At 40.3% G+C, this 24,939-nt stretch overlaps 1 protein-coding gene across 1 annotated transcript in view; it reads right to left on the reverse strand.

The window, feature by feature from the left end:
• ACTR3 (actin related protein 3) overlaps nucleotides 1–23,310 on the reverse strand; it is a 28,695-nt gene extending 5,385 nt beyond the window's left edge. The window contains exons 1-6 of the mRNA XM_053982748.1: nucleotides 23,133–23,310; nucleotides 8,156–8,211; nucleotides 4,481–4,605; nucleotides 3,790–3,900; nucleotides 2,272–2,367; nucleotides 1,621–1,728 (exon numbers count right to left, since the gene is read on the reverse strand). Of these exons, the coding sequence (XP_053838723.1) occupies nucleotides 1,621–1,728; nucleotides 2,272–2,367; nucleotides 3,790–3,900; nucleotides 4,481–4,605; nucleotides 8,156–8,211; nucleotides 23,133–23,176 (540 nt within the window). The 5' untranslated portion in view covers nucleotides 23,177–23,310. The remainder of the gene's footprint in view (nucleotides 1–1,620; nucleotides 1,729–2,271; nucleotides 2,368–3,789; nucleotides 3,901–4,480; nucleotides 4,606–8,155; nucleotides 8,212–23,132) is intronic.
• Nucleotides 23,311–24,939: the final 1,629 nt, after the last annotated feature.

Genomic DNA, 24,939 nt, shown 5'->3' on the forward strand with positions numbered 1-24,939 from the left:
TAACTGATGTGGCCCTGCAGTCACAGCCACTGATGTAAGACATTAGAATCCACATGAACCAAAATTAATTTTCTGAAAGCAGGGAGAAAATGCATCATTTCAGCACATTAATTGAGACTGCTCAGAACACCAGACTGGCCCATCCTCATCCATCAACCTACCCTTACAAGTCACACTCATCCTGGGGAACAGTATCAATGCATTAAAAACATCTGGTCTAAACAAAGAAACCAAGTGTGCAAGGTTGGCCTTCAACCCTAAACCTAAACCTCAACCAGACCTGCTAAATCCAAACAAAGGAAGCCAGATATCACACTCATAAAATGCTTAAGTTTTCCTATATACACACACCTCAAGTTCCTACAAAAGCGTCTTACTAACGCAGAAAACAACGTCATAAAAAATCTACCACTACTTCACTACAGAGATAATCATTTGTTAATTCCTTTTTATCTGTTTTATAACAGAAATGGTAGAACATTGCTGACAATTTGTTCAGCATGTTTTAAATTTCAGAAGTAAATTACATTCTGCAAAAGAGGTTAATGCTTCAAATTATACAGATTACCTACTCTTATTTCAACTAAAAAAACCCTAATCCACAAATCAGGAAAAGTTCAACTCTTTTAAACAGTAATTTTGAACTACTAAGTAAAATTTTAAAAGTTTACCTATAGAAGGTCTGAGGTGTCAATTGTTTCCTAAGTCTTATTAAAAAGACAAAAACTTGGATGAACAGTATAAACAAAGATTTAGCCACTATATTCCACCAAAATTAATAAGAAATTGTTACATGACCATGCATGTTTGACCACCACCAATGCTATTATTTTTTTAAAAATTGATATTACTGTAGCATGATAAAGCTTTGTACAGATTTTTGTCTTAAAAATTGTAATCTAATTTCATTTTGAAAATACAAATATAGCTGGTACATAGCCATGAAGTTAGGTCCCCCAGGAAAGATGGGCAATAATTTGACAGTAAGGAAAATTACTGCAGCTCTAGGTGTTCATTTTTTAATAAAACATCACACAATCATCCAAGTTTCTGCTTTAGCAACTTGATGTATTGGAACAGATACTCAACACTAACCAACCCTAGGGGTTGTTTTCTTCCAGTTAAGCAGGAACTTCCCCTTTTCTTGCATGCTGAAACACTACTAAATACTGGGAACAGATGAAGAAAAACTATAAACAATACTACATCTGCCATCTAATACTTTGTATAATTTCTATTTTTTATATAAATGGACTGAGCTAAATGAAAATAAGTCAAACGTTTTGTACTGACTACTGTAAAGAAGCCTATTCACTCTTACCAGCAAGCCAAAATGGAAATGTGCTAAAGCAATTTCACTCATCACTTAGCATGGCCTTGGCAATTCACCTTTTAAGGTAAGTCACTAAAAAACAATTAGCCCTGCCAAACTCAGGGTTACAGAACTTCTTCAAGAGTTTCTGCACTACAAAATGAATCAAAACTGACACCCACAGCCCTGGGAATTATCTGTTTTTGAAGACTCCTGTCTATACTTCAGTGTATGTAGGTGTACGCTTCAGAGAACTTGGAGGAAGTAATTCTCACTGAAGCTGCTGTGTAGCTTTGAGGCACACTTACCACAGGAATAACATGAGTGACACCATCTCCACTGTCTATAACTGTGCCAGTCAGTGTTCGCTCTCCTACTTGTCTTGATGTCCAAGATGCAGCTAAGGCAAGGACAGCCTTGGGAAAAAAACACACTAGAATCAAATATTGGCAAAACATCTGCCTGCAGACCTCACTTTCCACCACTCCTCCCAAGGACAGCCTGACACCCCCATGGTAATTTACAGCACGGAAACTGATTTAATAATATTATATATGTCTATACAACAGCTTAGGAAAAAAGAGGCTGCAAAACGTAATTTTTGACACTTGCCTGATATTTTCTCAGCCATGCTCAAACATAGTTTTTCGTTACTTCATACTGAAAGGGATTCAGTTCTTGGATTAATAAAATTATTATGATGTGGTGTGGCTTTTTTAATTACTTATGATGCAACAGATATCATACTCTACTGCTCAGAAGCCTGTAGAGGTAACAGAGGAACAGTATCCAGTAACCACCCACAGAATCAAAGCATGTCAAACATGCAGTGCTGGAACTGCCAACCAGGAGGACATAAACATATCCCAAACACTACTTACACAGTTTTTTCACTGTGAAATTAATTTTAGCCCAAGGAAAAATACTGCAGTTGTGACTTTCAACAGTCCTCCCCTTACCTGAACAGCAATATATAGCCCTGGAACGTTGAAAGACTCGAACATGATTTCAGCAGTATATTCTCTATTTTCTGGAGTATTTAATGGAGGCTCAGTCTGTGAGACAAAAAAAAAGTTTTACTTACATTCAAACCAAACATTTGACTTTAAAAAAAAGAACCACCAACTCCTAAGTTAAGATGAGTCATTCAACAACAATAGCATGTAAAAATAGTAATGGACAAAGGATGCTTTTAAGAATTTATGCAAATTACATTAAAAGAAAGAAAAACAAAAGTGCAATAAAAATTACATCAGTTACTACTTAAGAATTTACATCCAAGACCCCCTTTGTGGGCTGGCTAGCTCATTACAACTTTTGATTTCACTTGAAAGAATCAAGGACTATCAAAATATGTCAAAGGATGCAGTTTAGCACATTTAAAGAATGACATTCTTTAGATTTCTTGGTGAAAAGAGCTGTTTTCCTTCAGAAGGCAGCCATTGTAACACAAGTTGATATGCTCAGCTACAGGAATGTACTCCAGTGAGAGAAGCTGAACAACATAAAACATACCATAATAGTGTGCTATAGCTTTCATTGAAATATAAAACATACTCAAGGCTTTACTCTGAAGGCGCATTTTGGATAGTGCTACGGAATACTTGAGAAAAGAAAACATCATTCTTCCACTGCAGCAACTGTGTAAAAGAGGAGGGAGTCAGATTCTTCACTAAGGTGTTGGGACAAGGGGCAAGGGACACAAAACTCCACTTGGGAAATCCTAAGTAGGTATTAGGAGGAAAAAAGGTAACTTAAAGGGGGTCAAGTTCGGAAAAGGGGCCCAGGGTTGTAATGGCATTTTGATCCTTGGAGATATGCACAGCTTGGCTGGACACAGCCTTGAGCAACTGGACCTAATTATTGCTTCAAGAAGATGAAGGCATTTAAACAGGCATGGCCAACACCTCTAATTCCAAACTTGGTCTATAAATATCACACTAAACCAAACTGCCTATTTCAATGACCCTAAATAAAATACTAAGAAATAGCAGATGTTTCAGAATAACATTAACCTTAATTGATATCTAATCAGCCCAAATATGACAATCAACCCTTCCAGTTTCACAGAAAATAAAAAGACAGAAATTTACTCTCTAGATACTTCATCCAGATGGCATTTTACTGTAAAAACAAAATAATTGCAATTATGTAAAGTCAAAATACAAGTATTGTTTTTATCTCAAACATACAAACTTGAGATTATTGAACTCAGTGGAGAAAGAAAATAAGAAGGTGATGACTCAGACAATTTGGAGGGAAATGAGAAGAGAACAGAAAAATGTTTGCTGTTCATACACACTGACATTTTTAGAAAATTAAAGAACCTGGATGGCTTAAGGCAGGTCAAGAAAGTTCCAGGTAATTTATTTACTTTTGCTTTCAAAATACAAATATTTATATTTAAGAATTTACATAAATCAACATATTATCCTTCATCATACGTAACTTCTTAAGCAGGACATAAATTTACCTACCAAAAGAAAATAATGGTCCTCAGGTTCTGCCCTTAAATACTTAAAGATTACTTGCTCCATAAACCTCTCCATCAAGTCCCAGTCTTCAACTATACCATGGCGGATAGGCCACTGTTGGAGAAAAATATCTAATTATAATTGGAAACAAAAAGAAAAAAAAAGAAACAAAAAACCCCAAAACTAAACAAAAAAATCTGTTTGCAACGGCATTAAAAGTGTACGATCTACACAGGCAAGAAACTTCGATTTAGGCTTCCCCTATTCCTATGTGACAGCTATTGAAAATTCTGATTCCAACCTTGAGTAGCAGAGACAACACATTGCCTTCTTCTCAGAACAGCAGAATGGTGGCACTGGGATAAACCAAAAGTTCCCTCAGCCCAGGTCTCACTCTGATGCTGCTGATAGAAGTTGCCAAGGAACAAGAGAATGTGGCATTTCCACTTAACACCCTCTCAGCCTCCTTTCACTTATGAAGAAATTCTATATATATGTAATGTATATATTCACAGTGCTTTGCAAATTCCCACAGGCCTCCCAAGGTGAACAAAACTAATAACAAAGCTTATTTTCTATTTAACCAGAGTTAATAAGATTTAAGTTATCCAAAAAGCACTCTTAACGTTATATTTACTGTACACATGATGCTTGCTAAACAGTATTGAAAAATGTTTTTTAAAATTCTTAATACCTTGGTTGCATAAGTTGGTTTTTCTATTGCTTCGTCCCCAATGAAGAAGTCTAGATCATCCACACCTTTCAAAACCCTCCTTTGTGCTTGATCCACCACTTTTGCAGACTCTTTGATAGCAATACCTTCAACAGAGAACACAGACATTATTGTAGGTCATATATCCTGCACCAAAAAAGCAAACCTACAATGGAAAAACAGACACACTGATCCACAGTCATCCTTTGTTTCAAGTGTAAAGAAAAGCTACAGAAAACACAGATAATTTGACTTCCAAACATGGGTAATCATGGTAAGGACTTAAAAAGTAACACAGTAACAGACTTAAATTCAAATTTAATTGTTAGACACCCAACATGCAATCAGAAAAATAAAATATACTCAGAAACACTAAAATAGGATATCCCTACAGATCTCATTTATTCAACAATTTTCTGAACACTCCAATAATAACAATTCTAAGTATTATAAGTGTTGTTATTTTTTTTTAAATAATCACTCCCCAGCCATCAGGACTGCAGCACCAGCAATACCTGCTGGTATTTTTTCAGATCTTACTAATTGCCTTTAAACAGAACCCTTTACGTAGATGAGGAAATTCACGTATCTAAGCAGCATTAAATCAGCCTCAACTGTTCTAAGGCTGTGCTCCAAAAGCTCTTTCCATAGCAGAAGTATTTTTCTAGTTGTCACCTTCAGCAAGAAGCTATGCTTGCTCACAACTAAGATTAAAAAACGTTATGAAAACAGCTGCAGTCTCAAGCCCAGCAGCAGCCAGGGCAGCACAGCTACAGGACCTGGAAATCAGCAGCTGGCCAAGGGGTAGAGCACCCCGAGCTCACAAATCTTCCTCATCCTCCTCCCTTCCCACACTGAGCAACCCAGGCAGAGCCAGAGGAACCAAGAAGCTGAGTGTTGTGAAAGACAGAACAGGATGGAGCAGAAGTCATTATTTTGAGCTCTTCAGGAAGAAAACTGAATCATACTGCAACTTCTGTAGCTGCTTACAGGAGAGCAGAGAGGAAGCAGAAGGCTGGGGGAAGCCAAACAGAAGGGGGGTAGATGGGAAGCAGAAGCTAAAATCACAGGGAAGGAAATGTTGCAAGACAGGTGCTTGCTGCAAGTGAAGAGAGGAACCTTGACAAATATTTTCAGGTCATTGTTACAGAACTCACACATCTGGGGGAATTATTCTGTCCAGATGTGTCTTATCCTCAAGAACTTCCAAATAAAATCTACCACTTGCTACAGGATTATACCTGTATAATCTTTCAAACCCAACAGGTTTCACCCTGTTACAAGCCTAAAACAAGATGGGAGGTCTCAAATATTTTGCTGCCCTCAAGGCCAGCTTGTTCAGCCCTGTGTTTGAAAGGCAGAACTTAGGAGCAAACAACCTGAAGCAAGAATCATATCCTGAAAATACAAACAAGAAAATATATCTTGCTGAAACCTCAGCTGCTGAGGATGGGCAGCACCCCAGCAATACTTGGAGCAGTTGCCTTTGGTTTGCTTGGCACAAGAATTAAGAGCTTTTAGGGGAAAAAAAATCCTTGCATTGAATCAATTTTTGTGCTGACACTACTCAAGCCAGTTTTTTCTTTTAGAAGTAAAGAAAAAGCCATCAGCTACCACAGATAAACTGAAAACTGAAAAATGAAATGAGTAATGGAAAGAAGGTGACTCCCGTTTTAACAAACAGCAGGAAAAACCCGCTCAAGTGAGTAAAAATCAAACAAAATTAATGATCTAAGATCTAAAAAGCAGCTAGGGAAGAAAATAGTGAACCCAAACCGCATCAAAAAATTGGCCCAATATATTCTCACTTACTTCACTTTTCAGTAAGCATTTATCATCTCTACAGAAGCATATTCAGAATAAAATCAAGTACACCTCATAAGGAGATAAAAATTTGTTAAGAGCAGGAGTGAATAAGATAAGCTACATGTGAACAAGGCACAAGGAATGCTGCTCAGACCTGTTTAACAACAAACATTAATTTTAGAGAATCAAGCTGATAAAATGCCACTGCTGGAGAAACCAAAGGAGAAACCAAACCATTTTTCCACAGGGAATAATAAAGAAAAATATAGACACCAAAGTGCTTTTTTGTAACATTTTACTTTGAAACTAGGTACTGTTGTACTCTATTTTTGTTTCTCTATTGTGGATTAACCCAGAGCTATGTTATTTCATTCCAGGCAGAAGATTAGCACAAACTCATGCCATTACTGTAATTATCTAGCTTGGACTGCAGCACAAATGCACACTTTTTTATTGAGAGAATTGCAGTCAAGGGTAGTTTCAGCTGTAGAAGCATCTAGAGTGAGCATCCTTTTTTCCATACACCACACTGCATCAAAAGGCTGTCAAAAAATCTCATTTCCCCTCCTTCTCTTCTACTTTAATAGCATCCCTGTTGGAAAAATTTCTCTGCTTAATGATCTGACAGGTCATTTCATTCACAGTGTTTAAAATATCATATTTCTTCTTTTTTGGAACAAGAAAGTGATCTTCAAATTAAATAAGCAAATCTAAAGATGCATAAAAAGTATGTAAACACTATGTTTCTGAAATTAAATAACCACTTGCCCATTTACATTTTAACAAGTGCTACAAAGTTTAAAGAGCACTGCAAGCATTTTTTTGAATGTTTAGAAACTTTTAATATCTAATCTTAAACTAGCTTTTGTGTGAAAAGCAAAACTGTAGAGTATTTTATATGACACTGAAATAAATGTAATATATTTACTTTGGAAAACCAAATAATCAAAGAAATATCTATTAGAAGCCAAAATAGAAGATACAGAAGGGATTCTCTGAATGCATCCTCCTGTTTTCATGTAAGTCAATTAGCCTTATCTTTCCATGAAAATTTCTTTTTGAAGCACATTTCCTTGAAAAAAATCAACATAGAGCCTGAACTTCCAAGTTTATTTCACAGTGACTGTGCTGAAGTAGTATTAGTTCCAGCTCTCTTCCTGTTGTATTTGCAAGGAAAACTGGGTGTGCTAATTATTCCTTTTCACCAGGATGTAATCCATGATTACTTTGGCACAGCTGAACAATGAGGAACTGCCAAGTGGTGTAGGAGGTCAAAAGGTGAAGCATTTCTAAGGGAAGCTGAGTGAGCTCCACTCTCTGGAGTAGAACTCTATCTCTTCAAGTGGAAGAAACAGTACAGGAGCCAGGGAGCAAATAAATAAGCTGTTACACGTGGGGGGAAATCTGACACGGTTTCTTGTTACATTTGCAAAATATAGTAAATTAACATAGCTGTAATACTGACAACTTCCAGGCAAGCAGAACGTTTTAAACTCTAGAGATATTAAATAATACAACTCTAATTTATTCCAGTTATAATCAATTCAACGTTTTACCAGATAAATCACTATACGGGAAAAAACCTCCTAAAAGGTAAATGTAGCCATGCTACTGGATTTTTAAATTATTTCAATGTCCAAAAAAAAAATAGCTTCAACTATTAGTATCCTTTTTTAATGAATGTATCTTTCTAAACTAAGTATCCATAGCAAAACAAAAAAGCCACATTATTACTGTGTGTCATCACTCAGGGGTCAAATCATCCTCTTTTAACGCTGGGGTTTTTTAATGGCATATTCCAGAAAGTCCAAGAGTGACTTTAGCATTGATACACAAGTAACAAATACTTACATGAAGGGATAATGAACTGGGGTTCAGTATTACCCGCATATCCGAGCTTTGTATACCTGTAGAGGCAAAAAAGATTTGGTTGCAATATTTAACACCATAAATAACCAAGATACCTCATTTTTTAATTAGCAGACCCCTTTTCCCATATCAGAAGTACATCACACTGACTTTTCTATAAAAATAAACAAAAAAAGCTATGGCAAAGTAAGAATTTCTCTCTTTTAAAGTATAAAACAATGCCCCCAGCCACAGATCAAGCAAGCATCACTGCTAACTTCTACTTAATAACATTTTGCTAAGGAACACAAAGTATGTAATTCAATCTATCAATGTTTAGGAGTATAATTTTTGTTCCTCCCTGCTCAGCAGCTAGCATCTCCATAGAAATATTTTCATACAGCTAATGCTAATGGTAAAAGTGGTTTTGTAATTCCACTATAGGGGGGAAAGCTGCCCTGCCCAAGGACTGTCAGCTAGGCATGAGGCAGGACTGATCATTCTCATGTCACAAACAGCTGATAATGCCAAGTCCTAGCAAAAGCCATGCCATTTCACAAAGGGGAAACAGTGTCAAAATGTGTCTAATAAGAGTAAAGAAAGGAAGTGGAAATTAACTACATGCCTTCACCCAGTTTCCAGAATGCGCTATGGATATATACATTATCTTCATTACCCAGTCTCCAAATGTGCCATGGATATATACATTATCTTCATTATCACGATGCAAGAAAACTGAATAAATTAGCAAAGTGTTCATGAACAATAACTTCAAAACTCAGGATACCAAAACCAGCTACTAGAAATGTTGTCACTAAAGCAGCAGAGGCAAATTCTAAACCATGCAGACCAAAATGCACAGCTCTAGTTCAAGAGTTAGAGCTTACCCACATGTTTTTAACAAACACAGACGTGACAAAGTTCTCGTTTTATTTTAGTGCAGCTGCACTGAATTAGCACCATCAGCAAAGGCATGAAGGCTGTAGTAGCACCTCTAGAGCTTTCAGCACTCTGACGTAAAGCTGGAAGATCTTAGGAGGTGTAAGGCAGCAGTAACTCTCACAAACCATAAATTCATGGCAGTAACACAGGAGGAGGCTGGGCTGCCCAGGCTGGGAGAGGAGTGCTGCTGCAGCAGCTCTGGCTGCCATGCCTCTCACACAGCACTGAGCAGTGACACCTACACAATTTCCATCACTGACACTAATTGCACCCATCAGCGCCGGCCAAGAGATCAGATCCTCAGAGGGAAGGTGGGTTTCTCCCTGAATTACAAGGTGGTTAGCACAGGACCTCATCTAACACCACAAGCGCTTTGCAGGATGTATTTTCAAAGCTGTAAACCCGATCTCGTGTAACAGTTGTGATTAACCATGCACAGAAACTTGACTTCATACCAATCATCAGGAATGTTTCTTGGCAAAGAAAACTTCACAGGCAGAAAATAACAAATAATGAAAAAGAAACTAAATATCAGAAAGAACTTCACACCTCATAAAGACATTAGGCACTATTATGTGCCTCACCTCAGGACACACAACTTGGACTTCGCTCATTGAAGTTTGATTTTCTTCTTAAAGATCTACTTCCTAAAAGAACTATCAAAAATTCCACAAACTGGTGCTTCTTTAACCTATCATGCAGAGTACAACTGTTCACTGTATTTATAGTGTTTTAAGAGGCTTTTAGTGCCACAATTACTAAGTAAACCAGCAAATACTGACTCACTCCTTCTACCCTCCCCTGCAAACCAGAACTGTGGCATGCAGATTTTAAAGCTAAAGCTACGCAAGAACTTTGGAGCCTGAATGCTGCGTAAACCTACAACTAGATTAGAAGTGTTTTTAACAGTTAAAAAAGTTAAAACTGTTTGATTATTAAACTCAGTATTTCAAAGAAAGCAAAAGCTGAACTGTTGCAGGTAACTGGCAGCTTAGTTGCTTGTGGGTGGGAGTTTGCCCAGCACAAACACAGCCAGCAAGACTGAAAGAAAAATAATCTCATGAAAGATGCATTTCACATAAAAAGAGCGTATTCAGACATAAAATCAGCATACATAAAAATACTATGGCCTAGTCAGGAAGAAGTGTACTGACTCAGGGAAAAAAAAAAAAAAAGGTAGTGCATTTTTAGGCTTCCAAGAAAATGAAGGAGGGAAAAAAAACCTGCATGACATCTCTGAATATTAAAGCATTGTACCAGCAAGTCTCCAGTGCAGTGTCCTACACAACACTTCACATCTCTCATGTACAAGACTTCCTTGCACCCCTGGAACTCCAGCATTGCTGGCAGATGAGCCAGGGATGGACCCTCTGCTCCCCTAGGAGCCTCAGGCTCACAGCACATTACAAACACTAAACCTGATTTTCATAACTAAATGCCTATAGAGATACCCTTGAGTTAAAATGGAGTCTAAAAATGTGATAGGTGAAGCTAAAAAGCTAAGGTAAAACAGAATAAAAGTCGATAAAAATCTTAAATAATAAATGCACAATCTAGTCACCATGGGATTCTTTACAAATTAACTTTTGCAGATACGAGGCTTTATTCAGACTGATCAGATCTATCACCATCACTTGAAGTAAATATTTAAATCACATGAAAAGAAGGATACTACAGGCAATCCAGATTCCACAAGTATACAGTTTCCATAAGGAGTTCTTACATAGCAACGTGTGTCTGACTAATCAATGATTCACAGGGGAACAAGGCACACCCCAGCTTCTCCAGAGCAGGAATTACTGCTGCTACAGAAAAAGAATCCTGATAGTAGAGATATCATAAGGCAGTACCAACACTGGATTTTCCACAAATCACCCCTGGTCTTGCTACCCAGAATTGAAGAGTGGCAGAAGGGACTTGCATGGAGACAGGTAGGCACATCCCATTAATGTGACATAGACTCAGCTTTCCCAGATGGAATTTGGGGCATTCAGCAGTAAGAGCACAAGGCACTGCACACTGGAGTGTGATGGTATAAGCTGATTTCTATTAAAATCTGTAACACAGAACTGATTTACAAAATCCCAAAGGTGAAAGCCTTGATTGTTCGGGTGTTTCCCTCTATTTCTCTGTGTTCAGCTCCCTGAAGTGTTTCTGTAGGCCTATTAACTCATTAAAAAAAAAAAGGGGGAAAAAAAACCTCTAAGAAACAATCAGGCAAAAAAAATTTTTGAATAATCATGGCCTTTAGTTCAGAAAATCAGCTACAAAGTATCCAAGAGCAGTACACACATTCTCTTTACATATGTGCATGTCCCCACACTCTCAGCATATATATATATATAGTGCTGATATTCCCCAGTGACTTAAGCCAGCACCACTTTCTAGTCTACAGAGATATGTAATAAATAAAACATTATCTTTTTGTAATGGACATTCATAGCACAAACAGGTTTGGGAGAGCAACTAGTGAAGTTTCCTTCTGAGTTAACTCTACTAATCCCTATTTCACTTATCAGTGGAGAAATATCTTCAGCATGTAATCATGACCCTCAGAAACTCACATCCTGAAACGGCACAGCAGCCCTGCACTCTCTGCCCAAAAGCTCTCTGGAAGGACAGCCAAAGGGCTTCCCACAATGTTCTCAGCAGCACTAATGGGATTTCTTACATGTGCTCTCTCACCTAGAATGGATGTTTCTGAGGCTATGACACGAAAGCAATGCCACTAGGAGGTTACTTGTGCATTAGTCACACAGACAATTTTAAAGCCAAAAGGAAACAGTGCTGAGGGTAAGAACTTGTAACAAGGATGTCATTACCAGAACCTCCATCAACAAACCACAAACTATGACCACGTGCCTTTGCTCCACTGCTTTCCTACCCACAACAAATGCCATTCTCCCGAGTTATACACCCTAGTTCATGCACAACTGCAATTCCAACAAAAGTGAGGAATGGGGCACAACTGCTTTGTGGGCAATGCAGTTGTCCAGCTGCTCCTGAAGTACCATAGAGCTGAAGGGTCCAACAGAAATTGGGAGTGTCATTTCTCTGACAGCTCCACACAAAGACAGGAGTTAACTGAGCACAAGCAGACAAGAGCACTTGAGGACAAGCATCACCTGATCTCCAACTCCTAGAGCAAATCTGGGTTGCAACCTATTCCTCAGCTGCTCCTAATGACCTGGGCTAACAGAAATGTCACATATTTAAAATGCATATACAAACAGAAGTAAAATGTACCTGCAAAGCTTGTCCCACTGGAAAGATACAAAGCAACTTGAAAAACAAACAAACAAAAAATAATTTCTATGGGAAAAGTAGCAAGTGGCAGTAAAAAACCCAAAACTAAAGGAAACCAAAATGTGCTCTTTCTGGTTTACCTTCAAGGGGCATCATTAGAAAAACAAGGCCATTGTGTTCAGAGAGCTATTTTTTTCTTGTTGTTCAAACTGCTCTCTTCATGATGGTTCTGAATTACTGTTCACCATCTGAGCCACAGTCCTTCTGTGCAAGCTCTCACTCCAAATACAACACATCCTATGCCTGTATCTCACCCTGCAGATGCAATGGGTTTCCCAGGCACCATAGCCTGGATAGCATACATGTGTAACTTCTAAAATTCTGCTTTGCTGTGTACTACAGCCCATACATGAAGCCCAGCAAGGTTTCCCTGCCTAAACACACCTCAACTCCTATGCAGAACATATCCAAGTGGTGATGCTCCAAGGAAGTCTAACATCCACTTTACAGAGTTAAATGCATTTATTCTTAAATGTAAGCTGATACTGCCTTTTTGCAAGGTGTCACACTTGCTCAGGCAGCAGGAGATCCCTTCTCCATATCCCCTTCCATGCAAATGGGTCTGGAGCCAATCTCCCATTTCCCTTGAGAGCCTCTTCCCATGTGTTTATGAACTCTCCTGAGACAGGAATGCTTTGCATTTCTTTACTGAAACCACGTGGAAAAAAGGCTCCAGGAAACAAGGGCCAAAGACAGAAAGCAAAATTATTGCAACACTCATCATTCAACACACATTCATTGCTGGCTAAATTACCTTAACTTAAAAAATTGTAATTAAGTACAGCAGGGTACAGAAGGCACTACAGAAAAGCTCAGACTGTGGAGACCATGCACATGGTAATATATTCAAAAGGGCATGAAATAAATCTCATGGCAAAACCTCAAAATTTTAAACAGAATGGAAAGGGATTCTGGTCTTCAATACCAGCTCCTTCCTTGCACATGGTCTGTCCATCAAAGACTTTATCAAAAAGTGCTTAATATCCATTCTTGTTTTAACTGGATAAATTCTACATAGACAGGAATTATAAGGTAGATACCACGTTTTTACTGTCTGATGTCTTCTGATAACAGCAGCCTTAAAAAGAAATGGAACATTTCTCAAACATGGATGAATTCCTAGTCTTCATACACGAGCCTCATGTGACTGAAAAGCCTGAACAAGCCCTTATGTGTTTATTTGTGGCTTTTCTTCTATCATCCTTCTTGTATCAGGATTGTTCTCCCATCCAGATGGGACTGAAAAGCCCAGGAAGTATTTACTTTTCAAATAATGTAAAAGAAAGGATAAGAAAATTCCAGTGAAAGAGGAAAGCTGTCTTGCCCCTTTAAAAAGGTCCCAGCTCTAGCATCAGGTGCAAACTGGTTAAGCAGCAGCAGAAGTCCCTGAAGGACTGATTACATTAGGAAAATGGGACTTGTATTAATAAATTAGTTTACTATCTCTTTTGAAATGTCCTTGATAAAACATAAGACAGCAAGATTTTGAAATTAGCCATGTTTTTTGTATTTTACATCTTTAGCTAATATAGTTTACCTTTCACACATTACTAGTTTGCATTTTTAAAGAGCAGCTGCTTCTGTCAAATTCTAAAACATTTTTGATCAAGTGTTTTAAGTAATCAATAGTGGAAATCAAAGAATTTGCCCTATAAATGGAAAAAAATCACAAGATTAGAAGCACTGTCAGGTAAAGAGAACCTTCTTAAATCGTAGATACCTCTAGGTAGCAGAGGTGTTACAAATCTCACAGTTTACAAGCTTGACCTTAGAATAAATTATACTACTGTGTGTTTGAAACTATTACTTTACAGTATTTCCCCCCCCAAAATATCAGCCCACTCAAGCAAGAGCCTTCACCTTGGCAACAAATACTTCTGTGCCACATACTGAAACTATCACAGTAAAACAAACCATAAGATTGCTGAGCAATTTAATAAATTAGCTTAAAAGCAGCTTGAAAGAGAAGTGCTTCTAGCAAAGGTTTATTTCTTAAATAGATAAAAACCACCTTTAAAAAAGGCTGATTTATCTTTAAAGGCATCTCTATTTTTGTGTAGAAATTTATCCAGTGCTGCTTTTTATCAGCAGCTACCTCTACAACTCAGAGCACAGACAACTGTACTGCTTGCTAGTAAAATCCAGCTAAAATGGGGAGTGGAAACCACAAAGACACAGCTGCACAGAGCCAGACCAGAATGACCAAGAGGAACACGGGGACAAAAGCAGCCTGTGCTGCACAGCACTCAGAATAAATTACACATGCATTGTAACACAGGTCTACAGGTGACATTTTTAACACCAGCCTGGAGAACAGAGGAAGATACTGCATTGTGCTGCTTCTAACTTTATTAACATTTGGATGGAGTAGAAGAGCAACAACTTTCAATTTTGCTTTCTGTTTACTACCACCAAATCTTTGAAAATCAACCAACCAACCAAAATCCAACAACACTGATAAGCTGACTCTGGAAAAGTTCTCCTCAAAGTAAAGAGGAAGATAAGATGCATTTATTTCAAAAAACTGGCTTATAATTTACTTGAAACCAGCTCATACTTAAGTGTTTTCAACTAACAAAATCCCAACTCTGGCATCCAGATGATACTACCACATACACTTGTAGTCTTTGTTAATTTAATTTGTATTTGTAAATCCATTTCTAATATTTAATGCTGGTACATTCTTCAACACAAAAGTTAAAGCTTTTCTCTGACTGCATTTTCTTCAAAATAAGAAGAGCAAATGGCTTTGGATATTACCTTTGTATAATGAGAGAAGAGTAGTTTGTGTTGGCAAAGGCAAAATGCTCCCTCTCTACTCACTGCTTCCTTTGAGACTTCCAGACTAATTCATTTTAACACGTGTCTTAACAGTGCCTCTGTGTTACACCACACCCACACAGCACTCACCTATACTGATAGGCTTTTTAATAAATTTGTATGTCATTTTTCCAGGCTTTCTGAGCATTTTTCACAGCCTGCCTACTCCATGCAGTATTTCCAAATACTGAGGAAAGAATGCCCAAAAGTCTGGCAGTCTTACATGAATAATTACTTAACAGTATAAGTTATTTACTATGAGGGGGAGATTTATTTGGCAACTTTCTACATCATTTACCCAAAATACGCTGAACATCAGGAGTTGGACTAAATTACCCTTGTGGGTCCTTTCCAACTCAGAATATTCTATGACTGCACAGACATTTATCAGGAAGAAAAAAAAAAACACATGAAAATAAATGAACTATACATATTTTAAATATGTATAATAATTATACATATTTACAGATAAAGCAAGGAAGGATAAATTGAATAAACACATACATAACCTGCAAGTAAACAAAATCCTGCACTTGACGAAATTAAACAGGTGAAATCTAAATCTTATGATGCAGAAAAAGCCTGACTTGAAAGTTTCTTCAAGCAAATGTAATAAGGAACTAAAACTATAAAGTTGTTCAACATTAAAAAAAAAAAAAAAAGGAAAAAAAAAGAAAAAAGATGAGCTTTTGTGCTTGCTATTTGCACAATTTCAGCACTTGAGAGCTCCAGCTTTGATCCAAGAGCTGTGGCCCCAATGCCATCAACCTGAGCAGGGGGCAGGATGAGACTGACTGGCCTGGGAGAGCAGGGATGGAGGGCAGGAGCACCCAGCAAGCACCAAGGGATTGTCCCAGCATTCCCAATCTGCCCCATGACCACTTCAGCCTTTCAGCAGGTAACCAAATGTTTTCTATCAAGAGCAGGCATTCACTAAAGCACCAGATTACATATTTATCATGTTATACCACACTTCTAATAAAAGATTGTTTTGATTAGAAACAGTTGGCTTGTAGAAAAAAACTCAGCTGTGGACAAAAACATACCAGTAAATCTTGTTTAATATAAAAAGCAGGTCTCATTTAACAGGATCACAGAGATTCTGAAGTCTGACAGTAAATATGCAAGCAGTTCTATTGTGAAAGCTCCTGCAGATGATAAACAATGTTCAGTATCTAAGGCAAGTCATGACAAAAAAAATACTAATACTTAAAACCTAGATAAGAGGTATGGTGATAAGAATTACAATCTGCATTCATCCATTGATAGCATTTAAAGTATCAACCTCCTGTCTGCATCTTGCACTCTACAGCCTGAGCATGCCAAAACACATCCTGTGCACAGCTGCAAACATTTGCACTGACCACAAGAGAATAATAAAAAGAAAAAGGAAATCCCAGAAAAATTAAAACCGTACATTCATCTAGAGTTTTTCCATCTAGTCTTAAAAATGCAAACCCATGATCAGAGTAAAATGAAAAAAATATGAATCACGTTATACCCTACATTAAGTCAGTGGATAACATGATATTTTTTTTTCAATTTTGGATGTAACTGAATAAACAAAACCCCACCAATACATCACTAGTAGCACTTGGAAAGGACTGATGCTTCATTTTGATGGTTAAAGTAATCGTGCTATGGGCACTAACAAGTTTGCAATCCAATTGGTATTTTTAAGCATCTACCTAAGGATGATTTCTGTTAAGACTGGTACACCTAAATGTATTTTAGTTCAGTGACCAAAACCAAAAATTAAAGATTAAAGCAATAGAGATTCCTTTTCTTACATAGAGCAGAAAAGAACTTGGAATTTCCTTGGGGACAAACCCAAGTACGTTTTTAGTTATTTTACCTTTGAAATTAACCTTGTCTCCCTAAAGTCTTCTAATTTTGGACAAGCATTCAAAGTTCTTTTTTTTTTTTTTAAGCTAGTTTGAAATTGTTATAACCTTTTAGCATGTCCCAAAGAAAGTCTGCAATGATGAAACTAAATGTTGAGACATTATGTTGAAACTTTCCAATTGCATGAACTAACAGACCTACTGCAAAGTTTCTTAGATGTGCTATAAAACAATCCAGAGCATGGATTACTACTCAGAGCTGGTGCAGTGTTTCTGAACTCATAAAAACTGTATTTTCAATTAATTTAGACAAGTAAATGTCCCTAGGAGTCATGCAATCAGCACACCTGCTGGGCAGAAAGTCCAAGCCAGGTACTAAACACAGCAAGGAACAAGAATGGAACCTGCCCATCCCAGGTTCACCTCACACCCTGCCCCAAGCAGGAGCCCTGCAGTTCATACAAGGAGGTTCATTAATCTTTAACTCTACAGATCCAGCCCAGGGATGCAAGTGGGTTTGTCCTCTGCCCTGAAATGCCACTGCCCCTTTCCTCTGTATCAAGCACAAGTGAGACACGGGAAAAGAGGAGCAGAAACAGAAGGATTGGAATGCGTCATGCATCTTGAATGGCTTCTGGAATGCACTAAATAAAACAAGATATAAAATGATTCCTATGACAGAATTACAAAAAAAAAAAAAAAAAGTGTGTGTCAATAGAAATATATGTACTCCTACCTGAACTCCTATTATTCCTAATTATATTGCATACTCTGAGCATTTAGTGTTGCAACATGGACTATGATGTATTAGAATCATCCAAGAGATATCACAGGTCATCATCAGCCTTCAGAGTCTCCCTGAAAATGTTTTTTAAATGTATTACATCAATTCTTAACCTAGTACAATTCCTTTTTCCACGTGAAGGATGAGACATTTTCCCCTCCTCCCTAACCACACTCCAGCCACTGGCAAGCAAAAGATACTCTTAAAACACTGGAAGAGGATTTTTTCCAAATGCCATCAAGGAAATATTTTTTCCATGCTTTCCATATTGAAAAATTACTTCTGAGATTACACAATGCAGAGAAAATTCAGCCCAAAAAAGAAAATTTTCATGAAGACTTGAGCCCACAGAAAGTCATGACAAGATATCCAGTTAAAGAATAAACTGCAAAAATATCATGATGTTGAAATCTTTACACTAAACAGAAGCTAGGCTTTGAAAAACCTGCAGAAATAACCCATATCTGGAACATTAGGAAAGAAAAATAATTTCAAGGCACAGTATAAGATATTAAAAAAGTTCAAGAGCTCACACAACAGCCTGTTACTTCCCCCTACCTTGACTTTATAGCACTGGATTTCTCACCTCAGATTTTGCAGTCTATTGAACATTATTGCTTATAATGATCTTCTATTCATTTACACTCATTACACTCTCAGGTCAAAACCCAGAAGAGAAACAGAATGACATAATCCTGTCATACCTTATCGCATCAGAAGACACTGAACCCATAAACACTTTGCTCTCCTTAAGAGCCATAGAGGTGTTGCATGAAGATTAGCTAGAGTAGCAGGGTTTGTAGGGAATTTCCCAAAAGCAAAGCTCACTCCAGCCAGCCTCTGCTTCTCTGAGGTTCTGTGTGCCTAAATTTACTCTTCCTTCATTCACAGCACTGGTTAGAGAGACCAAATAGCCAAGAAACTCTCAGAGATGTATGTGACTCATTCCAAAGAACAGCTTGCAACTCCACATCAAGAAACCCTGGAAATCCTGAGCAGCCTCAATCCTCCTGGCTCTCAGCTCAGAGGGAACCCAGACTGCCAGGAGGTGTCCAAGAAATCCTGAGTTCCCATCAAGAACAGGAAATCTTTCTCCAGTCAACCCTAAAACCTTTAATTCATCCCTAGTAAGCAAGAAAGAAATTTTAAAAACACATCACTTTCTTGCAACCCGTGCATGGGAAATAAAAAAGGGACCTAGCCTGGCATAGAAGGAGGCAGAAAACAAGATTGTGTGGTTTTTTTCCACATAATCATATAACCAATTTACTCAAGAAAAAGGTTACCAACAGACATGACCGTTCCAACAAAAGACACTTGGGTATATTGGAGAAGCTGGTCACCACTGACACTCAAGTATCACTGAAAAATGGCACACAAACCTGCATAAAATAAAGTTCAGGTACACAAAATACAAATAATATTCTGTAAGCCCCTTTCAGTGCTATAATTAAGTTCTCATTTTGGAAGTGCAGTAGTTGCATAGCCACTTACTCCAGTTCAGCTGAAGAGCCATTAATTTGAACACTTGCAATTATCTGCCATCCTAAATGAGCTAATTCAGTGTTATACAAGTCACACTGAAGGAAAAAAGTGCATTCACACAGAAAGACACAGTTAAAATCTACTTGTCAACCTAATCAAGCTAAATTCCAAAGTGGCGTAGGAAGAGCTTTTAATCATGACTTGCAGGCAGTGCTGTGCTCGCCTGTAGAAGAGGCAGCAAGAACAATTCAAATACCCAAAAGGCACAGAGCAAAAGACTGCAGCCTACTGTGATTAAAAAATGACTAAGAGCCTTTTCCTTTCTTTGGTACGTTGCTCACATACTTTATGGGAAGAACTCCATCTCATTTTTCTATTTTTAATTTTTGCGTTTAAAATGCATGTAATTCTTAGATACACCAAGTATGAAGTAAGTCTCATTCACAGCATATCTACTGACTTCAGGAAAATCAAAAATTTGCCAGTGTTTGAAGGATATAAACAGAAAAGCACACAGGTGCTACTTCATAGCTCATTACTCATGGACCTGGTGCCTATCTTTTCTGGAAAGAAGAGAGAGAAGGGCTCTCAGCAGCCAAGTGAAGTCAAATTCACTACTAACATGGACAAAGACTTCCTGACAATAAGGTCCACAGTGTTGTTCTTCAGATTACCCAACAAAACAACAACATACTTGAAACTAAACTAGACAAGGTGATCAGTTATAGAAATATATAATACTGGGTTTAACAGTTATGTTAAACTAAATGAGCTTTTCAGATTTTTCATATCATGTACAAATACTGCACAATTAAAAGGACAGTGCTTTAGACAAGCAGCTTCTAAAACCACACGTATTTACTTGCCCTTACTAGCTATCAATTACCGTATTTTCTAGGTATCAAGTTTGCTTAAGCAAAGAATGCAAATTTCAGGGTACAAACGTAACACTGGAAGGACTTCAGCTGCATCTGATTGCCATGTCACTGATTAAAACAATTTCCCAGCTCCAGCTGTATGACATGTACTTAGATGACCCCTAAAAAAAGTTTGAGTTGTTAAAACCTCAGGCAACAATCATCATGTTATCTCCCCATTCTCTTCTGTGTATTTTGTCTCTTTATGCTTTGAAAGAAGTCCTTATCATTTGTATAATCTGTGCAGGCTGATGCTGAAAAGCACAACTTTGCTGCCTTTCTCATCCCTCTGTCTTAGCCAGCAAAAATGAACACACACATTTTAAAAAAATCCACCCAAATTTAACACTCAGATAAACAAACTGAACTGTGGCTACAAGCACAAGACACAGGAAGACACTCTTCAATGCCACTTCTACACCTGCCCTTTTGCTGACTGAGGTCAATTCTCCTGAGATTACAAACTATCAACCCCTCCCTCTAAAAAAAGTCTACTTATTGGAAAACCAGTGCACATTTAAAGTCTGTTTCAAGCATGGCAGCTCCTTTCACCCCTTCTGTTTCAGCTGTATTTTCAAAACCACTTTTTCTCTTTTTGAGGGCTATATTTAATTTGTCTGCTTTCTGTCATTTTGGCAGACAGGACGGAACACTGAAACTTCAGCTGATCTGCACTGAGCACAGGGCTGACACAGTTTGTGTTCCCACACAAAAAGTGAGATAGACTGGGAGGGCTACACCAAATAAAAAATAAAAGCCAAGAGCATGATCATGCTATCATAACTCACTGCACTATTACCCACCTGTTGCTTATTCATCTCAACTATTTTTCCTTTGTAAATTCACCACTTTATATTTTTGTCTACTGAAATTATTGAATTCAAACCACCCCAACACTCTGCAATCTTTATAGTGCTACAAATCTTTGCCCCACTTTCTTGAAGCAGAATTTTATGGAAGAACAACCTTGGATGAAGAAATGCACCTGAAATGAAAAGCCTGGAGACTAAAATAGGCTGGACTGTATTAAAAAAAAATATGGTGCACAATAAAACAGCACCTCAGAGTATTTTTTTAAAGATTTTTAGGAAAATAAATATATTAAACAGGAGCAAGACTTGGTTAACATCATATTCAACATTACAGAGTAAACCATCTGAAGTGAAGTTGATTAATGGTGTACTTGCACACACATCTTCCCCAGGAACATTTGCTTTAACACTCATGTCCCTTGGTACACCTCTCACATCCACAAGACAAAGTTATATCTTGCACAGCTCTGTGCTTGCCTGCTGCTCCTGCGGGGCACTGCTGAAAGCTTTAAGCGAATTTCTAATCCAGTGGTCACAACCTGTACTTTATAAACCTATAAAGACATAATTATTGCCTTAATGGGACTGCCAGTGATACACAAACATGTGGGATGGGAAAAAGCCTCTGGTGGCATGTGGAAGAGTAGTTAGGGATCTTTTGCTTTGAAAGACAAACAGCCCATATACACATGTTAAACTCACATATTCTTCTACTACACTCAGCTATACACCCTCATTCCCACTGTGCTAACTTTCAACCATCCCAGAGAATTCAAGGTTTTAATTCTGCTTTCACTGCAGGAATGACTTCTTCACACAACTGTTAGACATGCAGGCATCAGACACACACATACATATACCTGCTCTTCCTAAAGACCAATTTATTAATGTCCTACACCAAACAGATTCTCTTGAGGGGATGATGAGCACGTGCTTTCAGAAACAAGCACTTGGGTTGCAGAAGAACACACCCTTTCAAGAAAGCACGATAAATAGCTGCATCTACAGAGCACTCACTGAAAATTTTTTTTATTTTTAGCAAGAGGGATGAGAAGTGAAACGAAAGTAAAAAACGAGTTAAAGAAGCAGCATGCCATCAGTGGTAGCTAAAGAGCTTTGAAAGCACAGCAGTGCTTGCCCTCCCAATGAAAAACTGAGGCCTGATGGAGACGTTTCCTCTTTCCGACGGCCCCGCAGCCCGCGGGTCACAGCGCGGTCCGCACTTCCCGAGCGCGCTCCTGCGAGCGGCACCGCGGAGCCCGCCCGGCCCGGCTTCCCACGGCACCTCCGGGGCTGCCGCGCTGCCCCAGCCCCGGAGCCGCGCAAAAGCCAGCCCAGGTCCCCGGGGCCTCCTCCCGCACCGCTCCTGGTGCTATGGATCACCGGCACCGCGTTCCCTCCACCGCCTGGCAGCTGCTGAACGAAAAGAAGCGTTTCCAAAGCGGATTTGGTTCAGGTTTGACACTGAAAACTGCCTTATAAGGTATAAAAGCCCGAAAGCAGGAAGAGGCTTTGACAAAACTAAGGAAGTTCCTCTGCGCCTGCTCGATGGAAGGGGAGGGGTTTTTTCTTCCACAGAGAGAAGTAACACAGAATAAATGACATTATCCGCACATTAAAACAAAAAATAAAAACACACTATCCCCCCAGACGGCGCCGGGCAGAGCGGCGACTCCCCCGAGCCGGGGCATCCCAGGGCCTCTGGGCAGCCGCGGGAGCCGCGTCCCCGCTCGCCGCCCCCGGCAGCCGCACAAGGTCCCGCACCCCGGTCCGGGACCGATGGGGGCGGCCTCGACCGGCCCCGGGCGGCCCGAGAGCAGCGAGCGGGGCCGCGCCGGGACACGGCTCCCGCCGGGCGGAGAGCGAAGGGCGGGGAAGGGAAGGCGGCTGGATGCTCCCCCCGGCCCAGCCCGGCCCGATCCATCCCTCCCAGCACCGGCCCCGCGGCGGCTCGGGCGCGGCTGCCCGGCCCGGCAGCACGACCCCCGCCGCCATCTGCAGCAGCATCGGCGGCGGAACCCGCCCGGCCCCGCCCCGGGCGGCCCCGAGCTGTCAGCGGCCGTGTCTCACCCCGTGCCGCAGTCCACCACGCAGGCCGGGAGCCGCCCTGCCATGCTGGTCGGTAGCGGCGGTGCTAGGGACGGCGGGCAGCCCTGGGCTCCGGCGGGGCTCGACGGGCTGCGCTCGGCGGCACCGAGGGACTTCCGCAGGGCGGGCGCTGCCTCCGCCCCCGCCCGCTCGCTCGCTGCCCGGCGAGCCCAAGATGGCTGACCCGCCCCGCCCCGTGACGTGCGGTGGCGCGGCCTCGCCCGCCGGGCGGAGCGGCCGAGCGCCCTCAGGGCGGCGGGAGCTGCTCGACCGCAGATTATCGCGGGCATAGCACGGGGTCAGTCGGGCAGGAAAACACCCCCGAGGTCACCGGGTCCGAGCGGTCACCAAAAGCACCATGTCAAACAGAGCATGAGCCACGTCCAGGCTTTCCTTAAACACCTCCAGGGACGTGGCTCCACCAGCTCCATGGGCAGTCACAGAACTGCTCGAGTTGGAAGGGACCTGTGGAGATCATTCGGTCCATCCCCCACACCCAGGCAGGGTCACCTGGAGCAGTGACACAGGAATGCATCCAGGTGGGCTCGGAATGTCTCCAGTGTGGGAGACTCCAGCCCTCCCTGGGCAGTTGTTGCAAGGATCTGCCACCTTTGATGTAAAGAAATTCTTCCTCATGCTGAGGTGAAACTTTGGCCAGCACTCTTCATCCTGTCACTGGGCACCACTGAAATGAGCGTGGCACCATCCTCTTGGCGCCTGTCTTTGAGATATTTATATGCAATAATGATATCCCCTCTCAGTCTTCTCCAGACTAAGCAGGCCCAGCTCTCGCAGTCCCTCCTTGTAAGAGAGATGTGACAGACTCCCCCCATCATCTTTGTCCCACAGAGGGTAGGAGACAATGCACTGTTGGGGTCAGGTGTTCTGGTGGACAAAATATAGTCTGTATTCTTCTCTTTCTCTCTCTTTCCATCTTCCACAACCCTTCAGGCTTCGAAGGACAGAGTGCTGAGCACACCAGGTCTGGCCCAGTCCTTGCCCTGAAGTGTACTGCAGCCACACACTATGTTTTGTTTGTTTTCAAAGTATCTTAGTGTTTTAACAGTTCTCATATTGGGTATTTCAGGTATTTTCAATCCTTTGCTTGCTGCTCCTCCCTTGGCAATAAGAAGGTATGAGCTTCATGGTATAATCAGATGTCAAGATGTGAACAAATTTAGTAGTCGATCAACATGAGTAATTGTCAGGACTCAGTGGGCACTAATGGATCTTAATGGCTCTAATAAGCATCACCAGGGGTCTCCACTCCACAGTCCTTGTCCCAGCAAACTGGAGACACAGTTAAGCTCAGCTCTGGCCCTTCAGATTTTGTCTGAGCTATGCTGTAGGTCGGTGCTGTCCTACCCTTGCTTGCTACCTTGGTATTAGACTTGCCTTGTCCCTGTGGTAGCCTCCACACTGGTCCTAGTCCTGGTCTGACATCCTGACTTCACCTGGGAGCTGCATGGCTGCAGGTGGCCCCATGTCCCTTAGGGAACCCTCCAAGTATTCTCCCAGTGGTCTTGCTTCCTTCTCCAAGCATGTTCTCTTCACCTGGTTTCAACTATCTCTAATTAATAGCATCTCTGCCTTTTTTCACTGGAGGGATAGATTGGAGTCAGTGCCAAAGCAAAGGAAGGACTAGGGACGTGGCCTTCAGGATGAGATAGGGGAGAGCAAAACCATCCCTTTCAGTAGCAGCAGCCAGGCAGTTCATTTGGGAAGTTCAAGTCACCATCTGGCTTCCGTGGGCTGCCAGATCTTCCTGAGGAACATAAGCAAGGAAAGG

The sequence above is a fragment of the Vidua macroura genome, chromosome 7 (assembly GCF_024509145.1).
Source record: "Vidua macroura isolate BioBank_ID:100142 chromosome 7, ASM2450914v1, whole genome shotgun sequence".
Lineage (NCBI taxonomy): Eukaryota > Metazoa > Chordata > Aves > Passeriformes > Viduidae > Vidua > Vidua macroura.